At 32.3% G+C, this 23,224-nt stretch overlaps 1 protein-coding gene across 2 annotated transcripts in view; it reads right to left on the reverse strand.

The window, feature by feature from the left end:
* Positions 1 to 23,224, reverse strand: part of LOC126889459 (Y+L amino acid transporter 2) — a 190,646-nt gene that overhangs the window by 56,678 nt on the left and 110,744 nt on the right. For both annotated transcript variants that reach the window (XM_050657781.1, XM_050657780.1), the window contains exons 2-3: positions 21,885 to 22,109; positions 13,646 to 13,771 (exon numbers count right to left, since the gene is read on the reverse strand). In XM_050657781.1, coding sequence (XP_050513738.1) covers positions 13,646 to 13,771; positions 21,885 to 22,109 — 351 coding nt within the window. The remainder of the gene's footprint in view (positions 1 to 13,645; positions 13,772 to 21,884; positions 22,110 to 23,224) is intronic.

Genomic DNA, 23,224 nt, shown 5'->3' on the forward strand with positions numbered 1-23,224 from the left:
TGTAAACTTGCCTCCAGAGCCCGTAATTACAAGATGGGGAACATGGATTAAAGCAGCAATTTTCTACGCAAATCATTTTGATGCCATAAAAGACGTTGTGTTAGATATTCAAAATGACTCGCAGTGTGTAACTGAAAGTCAAGAACTTTTAAGTAACGTACAAATTGCTAAAGAACTTATGTTCATAAAAGTTAATTTTAGTTTTTTACCAGATCTAATAAAGTCATTAGAACAAAGGAATTTACAATTAAGTGATTCGGTTAATCTTGTTAACACTTTTTCTGCTCATTGTCAAAAAATTTCCGGAAATACAGGGATTACAATTAGAAATAAATTAAAAAATGTTTTAGAAAAAAATGAGGGCTTCGATTGTTTGAGGAAAGTTGTACGTATTTTTGAAGGCAACTTTTCTGAAGATCTTACGACTTGGCAAATTAGTTTACTGCCTAAATTAAAATATTGTCCTATAACATCAGTAGATGTAGAACGAACTTTTTCTGTGTCCAAACACGTTTTTAGTGATAGAAGGCAAAAGTTGCTAGTTGAAAATTTTGAAAAATATTTGATTATAAATTCATACTAAAATTTAGAATCTTAATTTAATTATAATATCAGTTTTGTGTGTCATTTCATTTGTTTTTATGTGAAAAATAAATATGTATTAAACATAAATGTAGGTTGAATTTTTTAACCATAAATGTTTATATTTAATATATTGTTTTATTTTTGAGTATTTTTAATATGCATTTGCATATTTAGACAAATTTAGAAAAAATACCTGCATATTTGTAGTAAAAGTAATGCATATATATGCGCATATTTTGGTAATGTTGTGTTGCATATATTCCGCTCTTATCTCTATGTATTACCGTGAGAACATCATCGAAACATTTTATATGCTCTCTACTTATATTTTTTTTTCATTTCAATTATACTGCTTAGTCTAATTAAGCTAGCTCTAATATAAAATTAAAATAATGTATCAAGATTCTATGTAATCTTTATTAGTTTCGTATATAATCTTAAGAGGCTATATCAGCGCATCATCAATATTAATTCGAGAGATTGTAGCCGCACAGTTTTTCGAAAGTTCTGCGAACCTTTGGCAACAGTGCGTCGGCAGTACGTGACACTATCAAAAACCAAGACACAATATTTTGAAAATAATATACTCATAGACGCGCCAATGTTGCCAAATTAGTCAGTTAAGTTCGATTTCTTGTTATAGATAATCGATTCACTAGTTAGATTCACATAGATTCACAGTTCCAATGTGACACAAAATCTAGGCATGGGATAAAAAACTGTATTTGAAAAAGTGTGTTATTTTGTTTTTCTTAATGGCGGTACAGACTTGTTTTTTTAATATTTTATTTAATTATAGAGTAATTTCCACATACTAATAGTGTAGGAAACAGAGGTTCAACCTCGCAAAATGGACACAAGTCCGGTTTTATTTTTTTTTCTGGTATATCAAGGAGTGCTTATTATGAGACTAACTTTTTCTTAAAAAATTTCGCACCGGAACCCCCTTTTCATCCCTTTAAAGGGGGTAATTTGTGGTTTTTGCGAAACGTAGTCCTTCCTGTACGTTTTGCAAAAAATTTACTCAATAGTAAAATGAAGAGGACTATATTTCCTACTATTTATTTCCCGAAAGCATATGTCTATCACCCACCATTTAGCGGGGGTGACGCCCCAAACTTAACAAATTTTTAAAAAAGATGTTAAAAAAATTATTTTTCCCTAAATGTAATGAAAATTAAGAAGAAACCCTGCGGCAGTTAATCACAAATAAGTGGCTGATTTTTTGGTATAGGTTACATTTAAGGGCAATTGCAGGGTGTTACATTAAAAAAAAACCTTTTTATACCATCTGAACCGCCTATGAGAGTAAGAAAACTTTCAGCGATTATCTAAGTACTGGTGTTATTCACAAATTTCTATAATGCACCCCCATTTTTTTTCCGGAACCACCCCAAAAAAAAGGAGAATTATACAGTGGTGTCATGGTGGTGGAACGCGCCGGAACGCCGTTCCGGCACTGGTTAAGAAAAAAAAATACATAGAGAATTTAGGTTTTGTAAATAAAACACGGATTATAGAAAACGCTATCTATATTTCGATACAGTACAAGCAAATGCATACACATTTTAAAATATGCAGACGTACCTTGTATTAAAAAACATGTAATATTTTACTTAAAAAGTTAAGGAAAGTGCGTACTGACACTGCTAATTTTGCCATGACACCACTGAGAATTAATAAAGTGATTTTCTTGGAATCCTTCACACACCATGCCCTTTATTAAAATGCTTCTCATATATCATTTTGTGCACGTTCTTATTACCCATGCGTGGACACCAAAAGCGATTTCTTGATGCAACCCCAGTAAACCAAAAAAAAAAAATAAATAAAGGGGGGTTGAAAAATTTTTTTTTGCTTTTTGCCCCATATGGACTTAATATGCTCCATCAATAGGGTTTTTCATAAATACATATGATTATTGCAACATCCATGCGGAAAGTAATCCTATCCTTGAAAATAAACTGCAGAAACTACCCCTATCTTTTAGAGAACATGTTTTTACGATTTTCTCATTACCTATGCATTTTTTTTAAACAAAACTTATACTGAATTAAAGACCACTATTTTCTTTTCAAATAAGGTCCTATGCATTTTTTCGTATAAGCAACCGTTACGGCACAGTAGCGCCGTAAACCTCAGAAATGCTTTGGCGGGCTCCAGTTGTTGTTTTTTTTTCGTCACCTATTCATTTTATTGATACCGTACTTATGGAAAATAAAAAACACACTGTCTGCTACACATTGTGACCTATGCATATTTTATTTTCTTTGCACCCTAAAGCCACAGTGGTGGCCCAAAATCAATTTTTGTTTATTTTGTTTATTAATTCTCCTGTTTTGGGGTGGTTCCGGGAAAAATATGGGGGTGCATTATACAAATTTGTAAATAACACTAGTACATACATGGATAATAATAATAATTTCACTCTAGCATAGGCGGTTCAGATGGTATAAAAAGGGGTTGTTTAAAATGTAACACCCTGTAATTAAAAAATTTGCAATTGCCCTTAAATAAAATCTATAACAAAAAATCAGCCACTTATTTGTGATTAATTGCCGCAGGATTTCTTCTTAATTTTCATTACAGTTAGGGAAAAATATATTTTTTTAAAACATCTTTTTTAAAAATTTGTCAACTTTGGGGCGCCACCCCCGCTAAACGGTAGGTGACAGCCATATGCTGTCGGGAAATAAATAGTAGGAAATATAGTCCTCTTCATTTTACTATTAAGTAAATTTTTTGAAAAATGAACAGGAAGGGCTATGTTTCGCAAAAACCACAAATTACCCCCTTTAAAGGGATGAAAAGGGGGTTCCGGGGTGAAATTTTTTAAGAAAAAGTTAAAAAAATAAAACCGGACTTGTGTCCATTTTGCGAGGTTCAACCTCTGTTTCCTACACTATAACATATTTCTCAAATTGGGCTCTGTACCGCCATTCTTTACTACATTACGTACCTTTATGGGTGCCAAATCTTCTTCTTTAGGTGCAGTCTTCTTAGCGCAGGTTGGTGATGACTTATACAAAGTCTTCTCTATTTTGGGCTTTTCTTATTAAACTTTGAAAGTCTAATCCTGTCCATTCTTTGATGTTGCGCAGCCAGGTCATTTGTCGTTTGCCTTCTATTTTCCCTTCTATAATAAGCTGAAGGAAGTTATACCTGCCGTGTCTAAATATATGTCCAAGATAAGATGTTTTCCTTTTTTTGACAATTTCTGTCATAGCCCAGTCGGGATAGCATTTGACCTTGCATTACGAGCTGTCCCAAATTTTATTTTTCGAATCTTTAGGGGAGGTCAATAGTAGTATCAATTTAAAATCTCGACTGAATTTGACCGTTGCGTTAGCCGCCATCTTTATTTTAAACGAGAACCGTTTTTGCTCAATATCTCCGCCATTTTCAACTTTTCGACAAAAAGTGTAGAAACTGAAATTGTTGAAAATACGATTTTCTATTATTTCGTTTATTATAATTTTTTTTTCGTGCGGTCGAGTTATTTTCGATGCGGATATTTTCCGAGTTATGGGGAAAATAGGGACAGTTAAAGCATAATTATTGATTTATTGAATTATCAGTAGTAATTGCACAAGAGCTCTAAAATTCTATATTAATTTTAGAGATCGAGTGCAATTTGTTGCGATTATTTCATGAATAAAACTGTTCAAAACCAAAATTTTATTGTAATTTATTTATGTAAGTACAAATTAGTACAATTAAACACACAGTTGTTATAAATATTTTACGGTTGAAAGTCATCACTTTTATAATTTTTAAAACATTAATTGTCATTAATGTCACTGAATGTATTTTTTCGTAGCAACGAAGGGCATCTGACCTAATATACTTGACGGGAAATTATCAAAAATTATCGGGTATAATATCACAACAGAGTGAGAATAAATTGAAAATAATGCGACAGTTTTTCGAAAATTTTTTGTCTGGCAATAGACACGAGAGCCAGTAGGGCTCGAGTGGCTATTGCCCAATGACAACAAATTTGAGTAAAAATTAAGCATTATTTTCTTATTTATTCTTACTGCCGTGTGATATTCGTAAGATTACTTTTTAATACGTATATTATGGATATTTTCTTAAATGTGACAGTTGTCAAAACTAGGAAACTGGTTGCCATTAAACAGAAACAATCTACTTAAAAAAATTCTATCGGTAATTTTCTACAGTAGATAATTCTCAGTATAATTTTAATCAGATTGGACAGAATTAAACACGTGATCAAATATCTTACTATATGATTGGAAGTTAAAATCATCAAAAAATAATCAATTTAATTTAGATTTCTGTAGATTTCTATTCGTCAGAATCTCCTATGAATGAAATAATCTCGTTTATTATTACTTTTACAACAAATTTGAACCTATAAAAATGAAGAGAATTAAATTTTGCACAATTTTGATCTCATTAATTTTTTTGATAAAATCAATATTTAAGGTAGTACGTATGCGGTAAATGTGCGAGCGTAAGACCTGATTGATTTTATAGCAATCGTTTTTGTTTAATATCTCTGCCATTTTTAACTTTTCGACAAAAAGTGTAAGGACTGAAATTATTGCAATTACGATTTACTACAATTTTTCGATTATAATACAAATAAATAATTATAAATAATTCCAGATTTAGCCATACGGCTCACACTCCCTCTAAGGGGAAAATTGACTCATCCCAGATACCTACGGTATCAAAAGGATTGAGCTCTGGTGGGACTCTTTCCGTGTTATCGAGCCCTAGGTGACTTGGAATGCAGGTGTATCTCCCAGAAATTTTCGTACGCATCTGGCCGTCGCGAGTAGTACAGCTTTCTGCATGGTCTTATAAAGATGTTCATTCAGACCCAGCTTTTTTATGCTTTCGAGGAGGGTCTTCGGAATGACTCCACTAGTAGACATAATAATCGGTATCGTCTGGGTACTTTGCATTCTCCATTGCCTTCGTATTTGAATTTCTAGATCTCTGTACTTGGCGATCTTTTCAGTAAATTTACTACGTAGATTATTGTTGTTAGGTATCGCCACATCAATTAGTGTTGTTTGTCTTGTTAATTTATTAACTAGTACGAGATCTGGTCTATTATGTGCCACTGTTTGGTCTGTGAGCACAGTGCGGTCCCAGTATAGCTTGTAGTTGCCATCCTCAAGCATACTCTCAGGGACGTATTGATAATACGGGAGATGGTCTGTTTGGAGAAGTCCCAGCTTGATAGCTATCTCTTGATGAAGGATTTTTCCCACTGCGTCATGCCGTTCCTTGTATTCAGTTGCAGCAAATGCCTGGCAGCCCCCTGTAAGATGTTGGATGGTTTCTTGGGCTTGACATCCATATCGGCATCTGTCGTTTTGAACCTGAGGGTCTTTGATGATATATTTCAGGTAATTTCTGGTTGGTATAACCTAATCCTGAATGGCCAGTAATGAACCCTCCGTCTCAGGGAACATCTTTCCTGATGTCAACCAGTAGTTCGACGCTATATTGTCGACATAATCTTGGCTGACCTCATTGGGATGTCGCCCGTGCAGAGGTTTACCCATCCAGGCGCGCACTTTTTCGTCCTTAGTAAGGTGGTTTATGCGCATTTCTGGTTCCCTCAGTTTGATCGGTGTTGTGTCATCTACTGCGCAGATAGCGCGATGTAGAGTAGATGTCTCAGCCTGCATCTGAAAATAAGTTCTTAAATTAGCAATTTGTTTATCTAATTGCTCACCTATATCCATAAGTCCTCTTCCTCCTATTATAAATAATCTAGATTTAGCCATACGGCTCACACTCCCTCTAAGGGGAAAATTGACTCATCCCAGATACCTACGGTATCAAAAGGATTGAGCTCTGGTGGGACTCTTTCCGTGTTATCGAGCCCTAGGTGACTTGGTATGCAGGTGTATCTCCCAAAAATTTTCGTACACATCTGGCCGTTGCGAGTAGTACAGCTTTCTGCATGGTCTTGTAAAGATGTTCATTTAGACCCAGCCTTTTTATGCTTTCGAGGAGGTTCTTCGGAATGACTCCAGTAGTAGACATAACAATAGGTATCGTCTGGGTACTTTGCATTCTCCATTGCCTTCGTATTTGAATTTCTAGATCTCTGTACTTGGCGATCTTTTCAGTGAATTTACTACGTAGATTATTGTTGTTAGGTATCGCCACATCAATTAGTGTTGTTTGTCTTGTTAATTTATTAACTAGTACGAGATCTGGTCTATTATGTGCCACTGTTTGGTCTGTGAGCACAGTGCGGTCCCAGTATAGCTTGTAGTTGCTATCCTCAAGCATACTCTCAGGGACGTATTGATAATACGGGAGATGGTCCGTTTGGAGAAGTCCCAGCTTGATAGCTATCTCTTGATGAAGGATTTTTCCCACTGCGTCATGCCGTTCCTTGTATTCAGTTGCAGCAAATGCCTGGCAGCCCCCTGTAAGATGTTGGATGGTTTCTTGGGCTTGACATCCATATCGGCATCTGTCGTTTTGAACCTGAGGGTCTTTGATGATATATTTCAGGTAGTTTCTGGTTGGTATAACCTGATCCTGAATGGCCAGTAATGAACCCTCCGTTTCAGGGAACATCTTTCCTGATGTCAACCAGTAGTTCGACGCTATATTGTCGACATAATCTTGGCTGACCTCATTGGGATGTCGCCCGTGCAAAGGTTTACCCATCCAGGCGCGCACTTTTTCGTCCTTAGTAAGGTGGTTTATGCGCAGTTCTGCTTCCCTCAGTTTGATCGGTGTTGTGTCATCTACTGCGCAGATAGCGCGATGTAGAGTAGATGTCTCAGCCTGCATCTGAAAATAAGTTCTTAAATTAGCAATTTGTTTATATAATTGCTCACCTATATCCATAAGTCCTCTACCTCCTAAATACCGGGGTAATGTCGTTCGTTCTACTGCACATTTAGGGTGGTGTTTTTGTGCCTTTGTGAGGTGTGTTCGTACTTTTCGCTGAAGATTCTCTATATCCGTTTTTGTCCACTTAACAATACCAAATGAATAGCTAAGCGCGGAACAAGCGTAGGTGTTTAGTGCCTTAAACAAATTTTTACTGTTAAGCTGTGAACGAAGCAGCTGTTTTACCCTTCTTAAAAACTCAATAGTTATCTCAGTTTTCATTTGCTTATGGTCAATTTTCCGCGCCTGCTTTACTCCAAGATATTTTTACATATCGTTGTCGCCCATGGCCTCGATGTTCTGGCCATTTTGCATATCGAATCCACCGGGCTGTACCTTTCCTCTGACTATATTCAAAACACGGCACTTGTCTAGACCGAACTGCATACTAATATCATTAGAAAATGTTTCTACAGTTTTTAGCATCTCTTCTAGGTGTTATAAATAATTATTATTATTATATATAATAATAATAATTATTATAAATAAATAATTATAATACAAATCAATTGTATTACAATTTACGACAAACACAAGTTCATTTTCCAATTAGTATAGAATATCTACTAAGTTGTCATAAAATGGAAATATTTAAATTACTCATAAACTACTTGAAAGAAACAAATATAGTCATTTGAGTCAGATAGGTGGGAATATAACAAAACTAATAAATTGAGGTAAAAATAAAATAAAAATCTGTGGCTAACGAACCCGCATCCAAGCCATTTTTTCACACACACACACACACACATACAATTTTTCGAGATAACCAGTGGCGGGTATACGAGGGGGGGTGAATGGGGATATCCCCCCCAACAGGGTACAAAATTTAAAAAAAATTGTTGAAATATTAAGATATGTTAGCTGACATGAAACTTAATTATCGACAGACAAATTCAACCAATAAAACCCGCTATAATAGTTAATAAAATTAAGTGAACTTAATGCATATAAGTTATTATTTATGTCTTTTATGTACTTAGTTTGGTTGGTGTTTCATTGGAAGTTTAAAAAATTGTATAAAATATAATTCTCTTTATTTTTGTTTATGTACAATTATGTCGTAAATTTAATAATAAATGAGACAATTCAATAATTATGCTTCCCCTCCCCTTCCACTATTTTCTTCCTTAACTCGGAGAATGTTGATCGCATAAAAAAACTGTGGAAAAGAAATTGTAGGAAATTGCGTTTCCAACAATTTTAGTTCCTACCGTTTTTGTCGAAAAGTTGAAAATGGCGGAGATATTAAGCAACAACGGTTCTCCTTTAAAATCAATATGGCGGCTAATGCAACCGCGGAATTCAGTCGAGATTTTAAATTTACACAACTATTGGTCTCCCCTAAAGGATAGAATTATAAAATTTGGGGCAGCTCGGAAAAAAGATTCAATTCAGTAATTATGTTCCCCCCACCACTTTTTAATTCGGAAAATATCAACCGCATGAAAAAAATTGTTAAAAAGAAATTGTAGGAAATCATATTTGGAACAATTTTAGTTGAAAATGGGTAGATATTGAACAAAAGCAATGGCTACAAAATCAATCAGGTCTTACGTTCGCGCCATTACCGCATACGTAGGTACTACCTACCTTAAATATCAATTTCAGCAAAAAAGTGAAAAAAATCAAAATTATGTAGAATTTAATTCTCTCTATGTTTGTATAGGAACATTGTTGTCGTAAAACTAATAATAAACGAGATAATTCAATAATTATGCTCTAACTGTCACTATTTTCCGCCATAATTCGGAAAATATCGACGGCACGAAAAATTTGTAAGAATAGAAATGATAGAAAATCATATTTTTAACAATTTTGGTTGTTATACTTTTTGTCGAAAAGTTAAAAATGGCGGAGCTATTGAGCAAAAACGGTTCTCGTTTAAACTCCAGATTACGGCTAACGCAACGACGGAATTCAGTCGAGATTTTAAATTTACACTACTATTGACCCCCGCTATAGATTAGAAAAATAAAATTTGGGCCAGCTCCTAATGCAAGGTTAGGCCTGTTATTCGTCTAACCCGACTGGACTATCAGTTCAAGTTCTCTATTCATACGCCTTAAATCTTCTTCATTTCCAAATAACTCGACAAAATATTCAGTATTAAAGCTGATATCTTGGAACGCGTTTTCCGTCTTGATGGCGCGCTGATGTAGCCTCTTAATATTATCTTATAAAATTATTCTGACTCTTGCCATATTTACGATCCTCTAAGCAATCAACCACAACATTTAAGTTTTTATCCTGCTTTCATTATCGCAAACGTAATATTATTACTACAATAACAAAGCTATTTCTAGTGCGTAAGAAGTTTATGTTTTTACAATCTCTTGTGAAATTAATACAAGTTAATTGGTAAAAATAAAACATTTATATAATGTTTTATCTCTAAATCCATTGTTATAACACAAAAACAAAAAATATCTTTTTAAAAGTTTTATTTAAAACTTAACTCATAGTACTCCAGTCTACAGAGATGAAAAAATACCACTGAACCTCTAAAAATCATAGGAAAAAACTGAGTTTTGCTGAGAATATAAATTTTGGGACCCCAAAGAAAATGCAAAAAAACCTGAAGCTTTGTTGTTCACCTTCAAGTGATTCTCGTTTATTATGATTAAAAATTTTGTCCCGGAAGGAAGTGAATAGAGGATATCGAAGAAATAGGAAGGAATAAAGGGTATTGAAGACTCTTGAAGAAATAAAAACGATGGCCAAAAATTAATCGATTCTAGGAATACACACTGGAATATGTTTTTGAATCGCGGAGTAATCTACAAAAGAAAAGGGGAACAGCTGTTGAACGTCTCTCACTAAGCTCAAGCTCGTTGGCGCGAAGCCGCTGCATAGAGAGCCGAAGGTAGGGTTATTCAACATGCTGTATATGCAGTAATCTTGCTGCGATCAATCTGAAATTTTCAGAGAGTATTCTTGAAATTAGGTACATTTATTTAATAGTTATTTATGATATAGGTGTTAAAATAGTCCAGGGTAATAAGGTTTTTTCCATGACACTTCAACATCCAATGTACTGAAGCGTTTTCTCGACAGGTAATACCTGTAAGAACAAATTGTAACTAATTCCTGCGTAGGATCTGGCGGCCATTTTTATTTATAAACAATTTAGTGTCAAAAAACGGTCTTTTTTCTTTTTTTTTTTTTAATTAATGGAAAGCAGTAAGACTTATGGTTTCCTTAGTACAAACATCTTCGAAAGAATTGAAAAAGCTTCAGAACGACGGATCACAAAATTTAATACACTCATTTATTGTTAATATAATTGCGAAAAAAGGTCGAAATTTCAAAAAAATTAATCTCGCAATAACTATTGTGAAAATAAGTATAGAGCTTTGAAATTTTTGTCAAATCAGTGTTCTTTGGTGCTTAATATGTGACAAAAATTTCAAATCGATTCATTCAATTGTTTAAATTTTATTCAAATTGTTTATTCCAGAGAGCTTTTTTTTGCAATAACATAAGTCAGAAAAAAATAATGTTAGAACCATTCTACAGGTGTCAAATGAAAGAGCATGAGCTAAACTTTCAAATTGGTTTAAAAAAAGTGATTAAAAAAATGCATTTATTAGTAAAAAATAATTATGGAAGAGTATGTTAAATTTTTCCTTATAAACTTTTTATTTTTTATATTAAAAATTATATATATTTATTACAATTTTTCATCAATTATCAGTAGTAATTGCACAAGAGCTCTAAAATTATCGAATTTTTCCCGAGTGACACTTTGACAGATCTAATTTCACGACCCGAAGGGGAGTGAAATTATGTCAAAGTGTCACGAGGGCAAAAATTCGATAATAATTTTAGAGATCGAGTGCAATTTGTTGCGATTACAGTAAAACCTCCGTTAACCGAAATAATTGGGGGAGAGGCCGTTTCGGATAACAAGAATTTCTGTTAAAAATAACATTGTTTTTTGTATTCTTCTTGTATCAAATTACATAGTATTGTTGGTTAAAGTTGGTATTAAAAGATTTATGAGATGATTTCGTAATGACCGAGCAACGTTGAGGATTTTGACAAATTAATATCGAATTCTTTCTGTTTTGCGATAAAAAATTAATTTTTATTAACGAAATTATTGAAATTGTCATCTTTTCGGTTAAACGATGTTTCGGTTAAAAAGGTTTCGGTTAACGTAGGTTTTACTGTATTTCATGAATAAAACTGTTCAAAACCAAAATTGTATTGTAATTTATTTGTGTAAGTACAAATTAGTACAATTAAACACACAGTTGTTATAAATATTTGACGGTTGAAAGACATCACTTTTATAATTTTTAAAACATTAATTGTCATTAATGTCACTGAATGTATTTTTTCGTAGCAACGAAGGGCATCTGAAGTAATATACTATATACTTGACTACGGGATATTATCAAAAATTATCAGTTTAATTTTTATTTCTGTAGCTTTCTATTGGTCAGAATCTCCTATGAATGAAATAATCATAGAAATAACATTATTTGGTAGTTATGCACCTAAAAAACGGTAAAAAATAGATTTTTTTGAAAAAAGGATTTCAAAAATTTAAAGAATTCAAAAAAGAGAAATTGCCGATACTTTTGCGTAATTATTTATTACTAATTAATGCATTTTTTATTCACTTTTTTTTAAACCAATTTGAAAGTTAAGTTCATGCTCTTTTATTTTACACCTGTAGAATGGTTCTAACATTATTTTTTTCTGACTTATGTTATTGCAAAAAAGCTCTCTGGGATAAACAATTTGAATAAAATTTAAACAATTGAATGAATCGCTTTGAAATTTTTGTCACATATTAAGCACCACAAAACCCTCATTTGACAAAAATTTCAAAGCTCTATACTTATTTTTACAATAGTTATTGTTGAAGATGGTTGTACTAAGAAAACCATAATTCTTACTGTTTTCCATTAATTTGAAAAAAAAAGGGAAAAAGGCCATTTTTGACACTAAATTGTTTATAAATAAAAATGGCCGCCAGATCCTACACAGGAAATAGTTACAATTTGTTCTTATAGGTATTACCTGTAGAAAAAACGCTTCAGTACCCTGGCTGTTGAAGTGTCACGAACAGGGTATATTTTTGTCTTATTACCCTGGCCTAAAAGTACAATTGTACAATTTGTTAAAAGTACAATTTTAAGGCACGCATGTGAAGGTTTGCAGAATGAGCGAAGCGAATTCTGTAATTCACATGAGTGCCTTATAAATGTACTTTTAACCCTTATACCATACAATATATTTTCTACAAACGTGTTAAAAATGCAATAATACAGTTTAATTTAAATTTTAAAAAACCTTTAATACATTGAAAGGAGATAGTTTTAAATTGCATCGTATATTACGGACCTTAGCAACCATTGTTGACTTAATTGTTTACGGAAGTTTTAAAGCATCTGTCAGACGTCTGTTAGTTTTTTAAAACGCGGTTGTGGATTTTTTGTTAAAATGCAAGAAAATATCGTAGAAAAAGATCAATTTCAAGATATAGAGGTAACGGCCAGTCGAGCTATTCTGGATTTGTTGCCGAGGAAATCCAAAATGCAATATGATATCACCTTATAATAAGTTTGAGAAATGTTGTGAAGCGAAAGGCGTTTCTGGGAAATATGGGAAGTATTTTGAGGAGAAAGCAAAGGTGTGGAAGGCATCATCTTTGTGGTCGAATTATTCGATGATCAAATCTGTGCTACGTATAGCACCGATAAATAGCGACGTAGATATCGGCAAATATTTTAAACTTAATAAATAAAAATGAAATATAAATATTTTGACGTTTGCTTTCAAAATTTGACATTTTACTTTTAACTGCAGTGCCTTAAAAATTTTAAAGCACCCAGTGCTTTAAAGTGGCATTTTTAAGGCTCCTAAAAAATGCATTTTTAACATGTTTGTAGAAAAAATAATTTAAAAAATCGAAACTATCAAAATTTTCAAACCATACCACCCTTAAATCACGTTTGTTTCACTGAAACAACAGAAAAACGTAACAATAGTATTTGTATATCATGTTAAGTTTTGTTTTAAGTTTAAAGTTAAATGTCTTAATATATTTTAGAAACATTGACAGTTTAAAACAGAAACACTGTTTTAAGTTTAAAGTTAAATGTCTTAATATGTTTTAGAAACATTGACAGACTTACAGACTTACCACTCGCTAAGTGATATACTCCCATTATTATAATGCCCACTAGAGCCAAAATTTTAGCATAAGTAAATACACCCTGGATTCTCATGGCCCATCTAATACTCAAACAGTTGACAGCAGTTAACAGACCTGAAAGAGAACACAATCAAACATTAAAAATCATTAATTATCTGGAGTTACTATAAGGACTATAATATTGTTTCGACAAAATTTCACTTGCTTTACATTTATTCATCTTTATAGACCAGTAAATGACCGTTTTGGAAATTTTCCTCCTCACAACGGATTTGCTTCAAAATTTGGATTTAGGTTTCTCTTACCATCTACTTCACTTTTGGACTTGAGTCCAGGGCTGCTTTTATTTGAGGGTGAAAGCCACTCCTTCTCGGGGGTGAAAACACATACGTTTAACCTTCGTCGGGCGGCATAGCTACAATTGTAACTTTTGAGTTTTCAGATTGTGATAACTTTTTTTGTTAAAGAGATAGAGACTTGAAATTTTGTGAAATCTCTACATTTATCGAGTAGATTACGTCAGCCAAATATAATATTGAAATCTTTATTCAGTTCCCAGCAGGGGGCTTACATTGTTCCTACCCCCATAAACGACGGCGTAGGTAAAATGTACGTTTATTTTTAAAAAATGTAAAATGTACGTAAATGTAAAATGTATGTAAAATGTACGTACATTTGTAAAATGACGGCATAGGTACATTTGTTACCTTCGATTTTTCTTAAATGAATGTCATAAAATATCAATACATTTTGTATTTAAATGATAATTTATTAGAACCAGAATACAAAAATGAATGGTAGTGTGGATTTTCGCAACACATGCATGTCGTTTTAGATAAAGAATGTGTGTTTCACATAGGTAGAAAACATACTACACAACTCTTTCTCGTTTTAGGTTGTTTTTTTTTTCGTTCGTTTTGACAAACATGGCAACTTCCGGTTATTGGAGTATATCCACGAATGCTGTGAGATACTTGAGGAAGAGTATTTACAGCAAGACAAAGATCTTTAGAAAGATACTTCAAAAACTTCTTGGGTTGGTCCTTTGTTTTTTGTAATGGATTGTGCTCTCGATCTCGATATAATGTAGGATGCTAGGCCAGTGACGTCAGTCATGTTATAAAAAAAGTTCAAGAGCCAAAGCAATGTTAGACGTTTGACCGTATACTCACCCAGCATTTTATCCATGGTATCAACATCTCTTTAGTTTTACTCTAATACTCAATCATTTCCGGCTAATTACTTGTCCTGTTATATGCATGGACGAGAGTAACACTAATGCTTTGTTTTTCTTTAGCAAATAAGAGCATTTATTATTGTATGCAAGATTTGTGGAAACAATAGTTATTTTCTTGCTTGCTTGCATATTGATGTGTAGAAATCTCTTATTTTTTCTAATTGAGCCCACTAACCTCATTCTGACATGAATTCTAGACTTTAGCTAGTTCAAAACTGGTAAACAGTTATCTGTGATAATATTTCGCCCAGGAACTTTACAAGACGTGACCAGATCCACAACTGTTCTTTCGCCAACATTAAATTGTTGGGAACCATTTGCTGTTTTTCAAATATAAAGGTGAATTTGTATGGGATTTGATGGATTACAAACCCAAAATACCATGTATAGTGGGTTTGTGAGATATATATTTTGTAAATTGTGTGCGGCCTCTAAACGGAAACAGTTGTTCATCTATGGTTATGCATTTTGATGGTTTGTAGCCTTGGTGCACATTTTTATTCAGCATTGTCCAGGTATCTCGTACGAGTGCAGCCTTATCGGATTTTTTGCGTTATTGGCGGGTATTTTCGTTGTCAAATCTTATAAATCTTAGCATGGAAAACGATCACGAGACATTGCTGCAAGTATTAGTGGCAGAAACTCCATATTCCACATCTTTCACAAGTTTTCTTTGTTGATTCTATTCTATGTATATCTCTGTTGTCGGCATTTCGGTAAACTAAATTTAGAATCATCATTACTCATGATAATTTTTAAGTAAACACGTATTGACAAAAACCAAATAACTAAATGTGGATGAAATATATTATGTCTCCAATTAAAATACAATACAATGCTACTCTTCCTAGAATTTGTTTACGACTACTATTTCCAAGTTTATTGTTGCAGTAATTTCAATAATTTACGATAGTTAACAGGAGTCACTTTGTCACTTAAAAGCGGCTTCTAATCTTTGTTTGTAAATCCGTACAAGAACAAATTGCCGAATATTATTATTTATTCATTGCAATATTAAATAATTTTTAACCAATTAGGTATACTAGTAATAAATAATATTACCTTAAAACTAACAAATATTTCCCTTTAGATTAAGGAATCTTTAAGAAAATATATAAAAGGTACAATTGTACCTATGGCGTCTGTTACCGGTGTAAAATTATACCGCTCGACAAAGGTTAAAGTAAGTCCGGAAACCTTTTTTCGTGAGGTTTGTTTTACTTATTCCGCATACTTTTTAGCTGAGTCTAGTAATAGGTGTTTAAACCAATTCCACGCTCGGTTTATATTATCTTCGCCCGTTATATCGACTTCGTATCGAAAAAGCTCTACAGAACAAAAGTTGCTTAGAATTAGTTTATCCATTTTCGGACTTATTTTGAACGTATGTTCTTTCACCTCCGAGAAGGGGTGGCTTTCACCCAAAGCATCCAACGGCACAAGTCCAAATAGTCTGGGCTGAATATTATCGGAGAATAGGCCATTTTTGGGAAAAGTTATTTACCAGCAATTTTATTGCTGGAATCGAATTATAAGATCCTATATATTAATAATATAGGTATGCAAAGTCCTCAGATAGTGTGCTACTTTTTTTATAAACAAAATGGCGCCCGAAAATCGTGTTTTTTCAATTATTGCTCTATAACTCCAAAGATTTTAACTTTACAACAAAAACACCCAAATAAAAATTCACCGTGATTAAATTCTGCATAGAGACGTGTTTTTCCAGATCTGCTCCGACGAAAATTTTCCTCGGAAAATGCGGGTTTTCCCAACAAAATCTTTAATTTTCAAATAAAGTTTTAGATAAGTAATTATCTACCAATTAAATAATTTGGTGACTTAAAACCCTTCTTGGTTTAGATTATAGTTCCAGAAGCTGGTGAAAATTAAACGAATATTTTAGCAACAATTCAATTGTTAATTATAATTTACGGTCGCAATAATAACCAAAATAATTATGATACACTGATCAAACTTTGAAATCTTATAAAGATGAGATGCCTATTTAACATTTTGTCGACAAAATATAAATTTTTATTTTTTTGCTTAATCTTTAAATGTTAAAAAAAATAGTTATAAACAAATTAACGTTTCTCAGAAAGTTTTTACTATATTATAATTTTAAAAAATAGCTAAAATGCGCATTTCAAATATCTTGAAAATGAATGCCTTAAAACTTTTTTGCAACTATTTGCAAAAAAGTTATGAAACAGCAAAATAAACATACGATTACTACGGTGTTTATAATTTTTCTTAATTCTTTCTAAGCGTAGAAGTGAGTTTAAAGTACAAGCTAATTATTTACAAAGAAATATCGATTATCAGTTTAATGGTTATATTTTAATTAAAGATTATAAATATATTTTTTTGTAATTTACACGCGCGAAAGTAGACTCATACAGTACTGTAGCTAAAATTTTCACTCGGAGCGACGATCGGCCGCGCGACGTACACTTTTAATAAAAATAATGAATGCTGCGTGTCAGTCGCTTCGAGTGAACATTTTAGCTCCGACTCTGTATCTGGCCTACTTTTGCGCTAAAAATTACAAAAAAAGTATTTTTAATCTTTGATTAAAATATAACCATTGCACAAATTTTTGACATTCTTTGTGAGTAATTAGATTGTACCATAGACTCACTGTTAAGCTTTGAAACAATTAAAACAAATTATAAACAACGGAGAAATCGTATATTTATTTTGCTGTTTCATAACTTTTTTGCAAATGGTTGGAAAAATTTTTTAAAGCATTCATTTTCAAGACCTATGAAATACGCATTTTAAGTATTTTTTAAAATTAGAATATAACAAATAATTTCTGAGAAATGTTAATTTGTTTATAACAATTTTTTTAAACATTTAAAGATTATGCAAAAAAATGAAAAAATTATATTTTGTCGACAAAATATTAAATAGGCATCACACCTTTATAATCTTTCTAGGTTTGATCAATGTCTCATGATTATTTTGGTTGTTATTGCGACTGTAAATTGTTAATTAACAATTTAATTGTTGCTAAAATATTCGTTTCATTTTCACCGGCTTCTGAATTTATAATCTATACCAAGAAAGCTTTTATTTCACCAAGCTATATAATTATTGATAAATAATTACTGGCCCAAAAAAATTATTTGAAAATTCGAGATTTTGTTGGGAAAACCCACATTTTCCGAGGAAAATTTTCATCGGAGCATATCGTGAAAAACATGCCTCTATGTAGAATTAAATTGGGGTGAATTTTTATTTGAGTGTTTTTGGTGTAAAGTTAAAATCTTCGGAGTTATAGAGCAATAATTGAAAAAAATACGATTTGTCGGCGCCATTTTGTTTATAAAAAAGTAGCACGCTATCTGCGGACTTTGCATACTTATATTAATAATATATAGGATCTTATAATTCGATTCCAGCAACAAAATTGCTGGTAAATAAGCTTTCTTTGTACTTTACTAATTAGACCAGTGTATTAAATCTTTTTTTTTTTGAAAATTTAAAGATTATGCAAAAAAAAGAAAAATTTATATTTTGTCGATAAAATATTAAATAAGCATCTCATCTTTATAATCTTTATAAGTTTGATCAATGTATCATTATTATTTTGGTTATTATTGCGATCGTAAATTGTTAATTAACAATTGAATTGTTGCTAAAATATTCGTTTAATTTTCACCGGCTTCTGGAATTACAATCTATATCAAGAAAGCTTTGATGTCACTAAGTTATTTAATTATTGATTAATAATTACTTACCTAACACTTTATTTGAAAATTAGAGTTTTTGTTAGGAAAACCCGCATTTTCCGAGGAAAATTTTCGTCGGAGCAAATCGTGAAAAACATATCTCTATGCAAAATTTAATTGCGGTGAATTTTTATTTGGGTGTTTTTGTTGTAAAGTTAAAATCTTCGGAGTTATAGAGCAATAATTGAAAAAAATACGATTTGTCGGCGCCATTTTGTTTATAAAAAAGTAGCAATAAAATTGCTGGTAAATAACTTTTCCATGATATTTGCTAATTAGCCCAGAGTAAAAAGTAAGAGTAACAGGAACCCAAATCCAAATTTTCATGAAATTCAGTGAAGACACTGAAAATTACACGATATCACCGTATTTGACGTTCATGTACTGGCCTATTAAGGATGCTCAGAAATGGGTTTGAAGTTTATTATAAGGGTCATTAATTGCCTATTCAACATAAATCCCGATTTTCCGGAGACTGCTTCGAGTCATAGATTAAACTAGTTAGTCTGATTAAATTGTGTGACGAACACAGAATTGGATAAATTCACGAAATGAACTGGATACGTCTCTCTTGAATAGTCACATCTTAACAATATAATGATAAGTAACATAATTTCTTATATCAGAATATGAGGAATAAGATTATGTAACTCGTATCTTATTACATTAATTTACTGTGTGTCGAAGAAAATCTTGTTTCAAACAAGAAATGTAGCTGAGATAATTTTGAACAAAAAATTATTAGCTCTTTTTGTGTAGAATGAACTATTCTCTCAGAAACAACGCTTAAAGCGACCGGCGATTTTGAATGTCAGTTAGGCGTGACTAATGCCATCCCCTCTTTGTGAACACACACACACACACAGTTAGGCGCGCGAAATAATTATTTTTTCTACGAGCGTGCAAAAATGTCTACTTTCGCGCACGCATTTTAGTTTAGAAAGTTTCACTTTTCCGCACGCGTGTTGCTTTTCCGCACGCGTGTTACTTTTCCGCACGCGGTTTTTACTTTTCCGCACGCGTGTTAATTTAGATATGTTAATATGGCCTTAAAGTAATTATAATATATGCAATAAACTAATATTTAGATATTATTTACTAATTTATTTCAAATATATCTTATTGTGTTCCTGTTTTAATGAAATTAACGCGACAATTCGATGAAATAAAATTATTTTGACATAATATTCGAAAGTCAAATCGGTAGACAATAACAGTCGTTTTGAATCATCGTCATGGAAACCAAGATCGTCGTCATGCTAACTAATTATATTGAAAGTTTGGTTTTGACAACCTTGTCAAAGAATTAATTTGTGTATGTATTTTCATATTAATTAAATTAATTGATTAAGATTTGGTAATTTTTTAAAGACTCTTAGAAAAAATATTGTTCCTAACTCTTGCAGAAAGTCTCTTTTCCGCACTCGACTGCTTGCCGAACTCCCGCTTCGCGTCGTTCGGCAAACTGCAGTCGCGTGCGGAAAAGAATGACTTTCTGCACTTGTTAGGAAAATAACTATTAAGTAAAATTTGTATCAACTCGACGCGACGGTAAAAAATTCGATATTTTTTTATCAGAATCTAGAGCTTCACGATATTCGATAAAGATATCGATATTGTATTGATATCGTATCGAAATTCAATACAATACCGATGCAATAACTATCATAGCAATATTATTGTCGATATGATACTCATTATCGGAAATCAATACAATAGGTACTTTTGTATTGTTGATATGCTTACCTCGATATTATTGGGAATATCGACATCGAGAAAAAATTAATAAAACGCCACGTGAGTGTTGCATAAGGCCTATTATACAGTTGAAATATTATAAGAGTTATAAGACGCACAACCGCACAAGCGCGTATGCTCTCCGTTAGTGCAAGAAAGAAGACCAGACACAAACATATTTTATTATTAGTAGTGTTTTTCCGTTTTATCTCAGTAGACTAGCAATATTTTATGTGTCCAACCGACGTCAGTACCAGTCGAGCGGCTTTTTTCTGAAGCAGCGCTGGTAGGTACTAACGAATAAAAGATCTTTAAAAGACAACAGTATCAAATAAATCATTTGTGTGAACAGATGGATGAAGAGCTCTTTAAAGGATAATATTTGTGAGGTTACAATATAATTTATCCTATTTCTTGTATATTTTAAGATATTATTTAAATAATGATAGTGATAAATGAATAAAGAATCTTTTTTTTATTTAATTTAATCCTTTATATGTCGATATTTTATCAAGTATTGTATCGATATCGTATCGAAATCATTAACAATACAATATTTTTATAAGAAAGTATGTATTGCCAATAACGGTACACGATACGATACTTCATTGGCATAACCAATACAATACTTAAAAAGTATCGATATTGTATCTATTGTGAACCTCTATCAGAATCCCCTATCGACAAAAATCATAATGCTTTTTAATGGTGAAGAGTACAGTTTTCGTATGCAATTTTTTCACTTTGCTACAGATGAAGTCAGTTTCTATAAAACTGTTAAACAAATAAACGATGCACGATTTTTGTCATTTTTTAACGATTCTCATGAGATCAATAAAACTTATCACTCCCATTGACCGGTCAGCTTTATAGAACATGACTACATTTACGGCAAAATTTTATTTAAAAAATTGTTCCCGGTCGCTTCAAGCGTTGTTTCTGAGCAAATGGATCATTCTACATAAAAAGTACTAATAAACATTTTTGTTTAAAATTACCTCTGCTATATTTCATGTTTAAAACATTTTTTCTAAGGCGTACATATTCTTGGCAAGTCGATATTTTTCGTCCTCTTCTACTAGGGTGATTTTAGGGTGAAGCTGGGTCTCAAAATTAACATTCTGAGCAAAATTCAGCTGGTTCCTCTCGTTTTTAGAGATCATAAATCTCTGACAACTGATCTATACATATTTACAATAATAATAATTATACAGGGTGGGCCAAAGAAAAGAGTCCACCTCGATATTTGGCAGTAGTTATTAGATTTGAATAGAGAATTGAACACTCTTTCAAATGAGCTACCACACGACCCCTATTCCCATTTCAAAAAATCATCGATTACGTCATCACGCTCAGATGGATGACGTCACTAGTATGAAATATATGCAAAAAATAGCAATATAAAAATAAAAATCGAACCGTTTCGGCTTTCCCTTAAAATCCAATAACTACTGCCAAATATCGGGGTGGACTCTTTTCTTTGGTCCACCCTGTATAAAGAATTAATACTTACATAGACAAACAGCTGCTAATAACCTAATAGCGTTTTCAGGTGGCTTGCATTCCGGGAAAAATGGTTTGGCAGCATATTCTGCAAATGTTATGGCAACAATGGCTTGTGTTGTTGGTCTTATGATAAGCAACGATATCCATAACATAAGAAACGCTCCTAGGGGGCCAAATGCAACGTATATGTAAGCGTAGTCTCCTCCTGATCTTGTCACAGACGTTCCTAACTCTGAAATAGAAATAGAACCATGAAAAATAACGTTAAAAACATCATCATCAGGAATCATACAAGTGGCTTCCTCATAAAAAAATGTAAAGTATAATAAATAAAATAATATTCCATATTCCTTATTCAAAGTTATGCATTTTTACAAATCTTGATAGCAATTACATATTTATAACTGTCAGTTGCGGCTCGTGGATTTAGGGACAGGGTCGGCAAGGTTTTTGTCTCCTCAGATAGGTATACCATCTAATTAAAAGGCTTCAATAATCATAGAAGATTTTTTGTTTTTGTTTTTTTTTGTTTTTTTTTTTTTGTTTTTTTACATAGATTTAGAACCTAAACATGTTTATAAACTAACTTTAGTCTATGTTGTTTGGACGTAGCAAAATGGATCATCATCGTAAAATTTATTAATGTGTTAAAGAGATTTTAATAGTTTTTTTCTATTGACACTTGAGAAAAGTTTGACATTCTCTTTTGTTTCATGGTTTTTCAACAATACGTTTTGACACTTTTGAGACAAGAGAAATCCCGTTCATTTAAGGCAAAAATTGGTAGCAATGAGAGAATTCATGATAATAATTTATTAATTTCGGGAACAGTTTGTTGCAATGAATTGCAGTATATAAAATTATACATATTTTGTAACTTATCCCATCTTCCCAAAATATTTGGATCAGCATATAAAACTTTTAATCAATTTCCTTAGTTGTTTATTTGATTAAAGAATGATGCATAGTTTTAATACACTTGTCTAATAGATATTTTAAAAATTCTTTGGCGTAACTTTAAAATTTTTGCAAATCTTCAAAAATTTTCAAATCTTCAAAATTTGAAAAAATGAGTATCTATTTGCACAATTTTGCATTTTTGTATTTTTTGGGGGTGTTCGGAAATATCAAGCGAATCCAAAACGTCACTGAGTATATATTGAAAATTACTATCTCTGAGATTTTTTGCCAGCTTTATTCTATTTTTGGAATAAATAATGTCAGTTGACTGATTCTGAACAACATTGAATATCACATCAGTTTGCGTAAACACTTTCTTAAAAATATGTAAAAAAATATTAAAAGAATAATCATTTAGTTTTCAAACCGATTGCTTCACAGATCGAG

This window comes from Diabrotica virgifera, chromosome 8, assembly GCF_917563875.1.
Source record: "Diabrotica virgifera virgifera chromosome 8, PGI_DIABVI_V3a".
In the NCBI taxonomy this organism is placed as follows: domain Eukaryota; kingdom Metazoa; phylum Arthropoda; class Insecta; order Coleoptera; family Chrysomelidae; genus Diabrotica; species Diabrotica virgifera.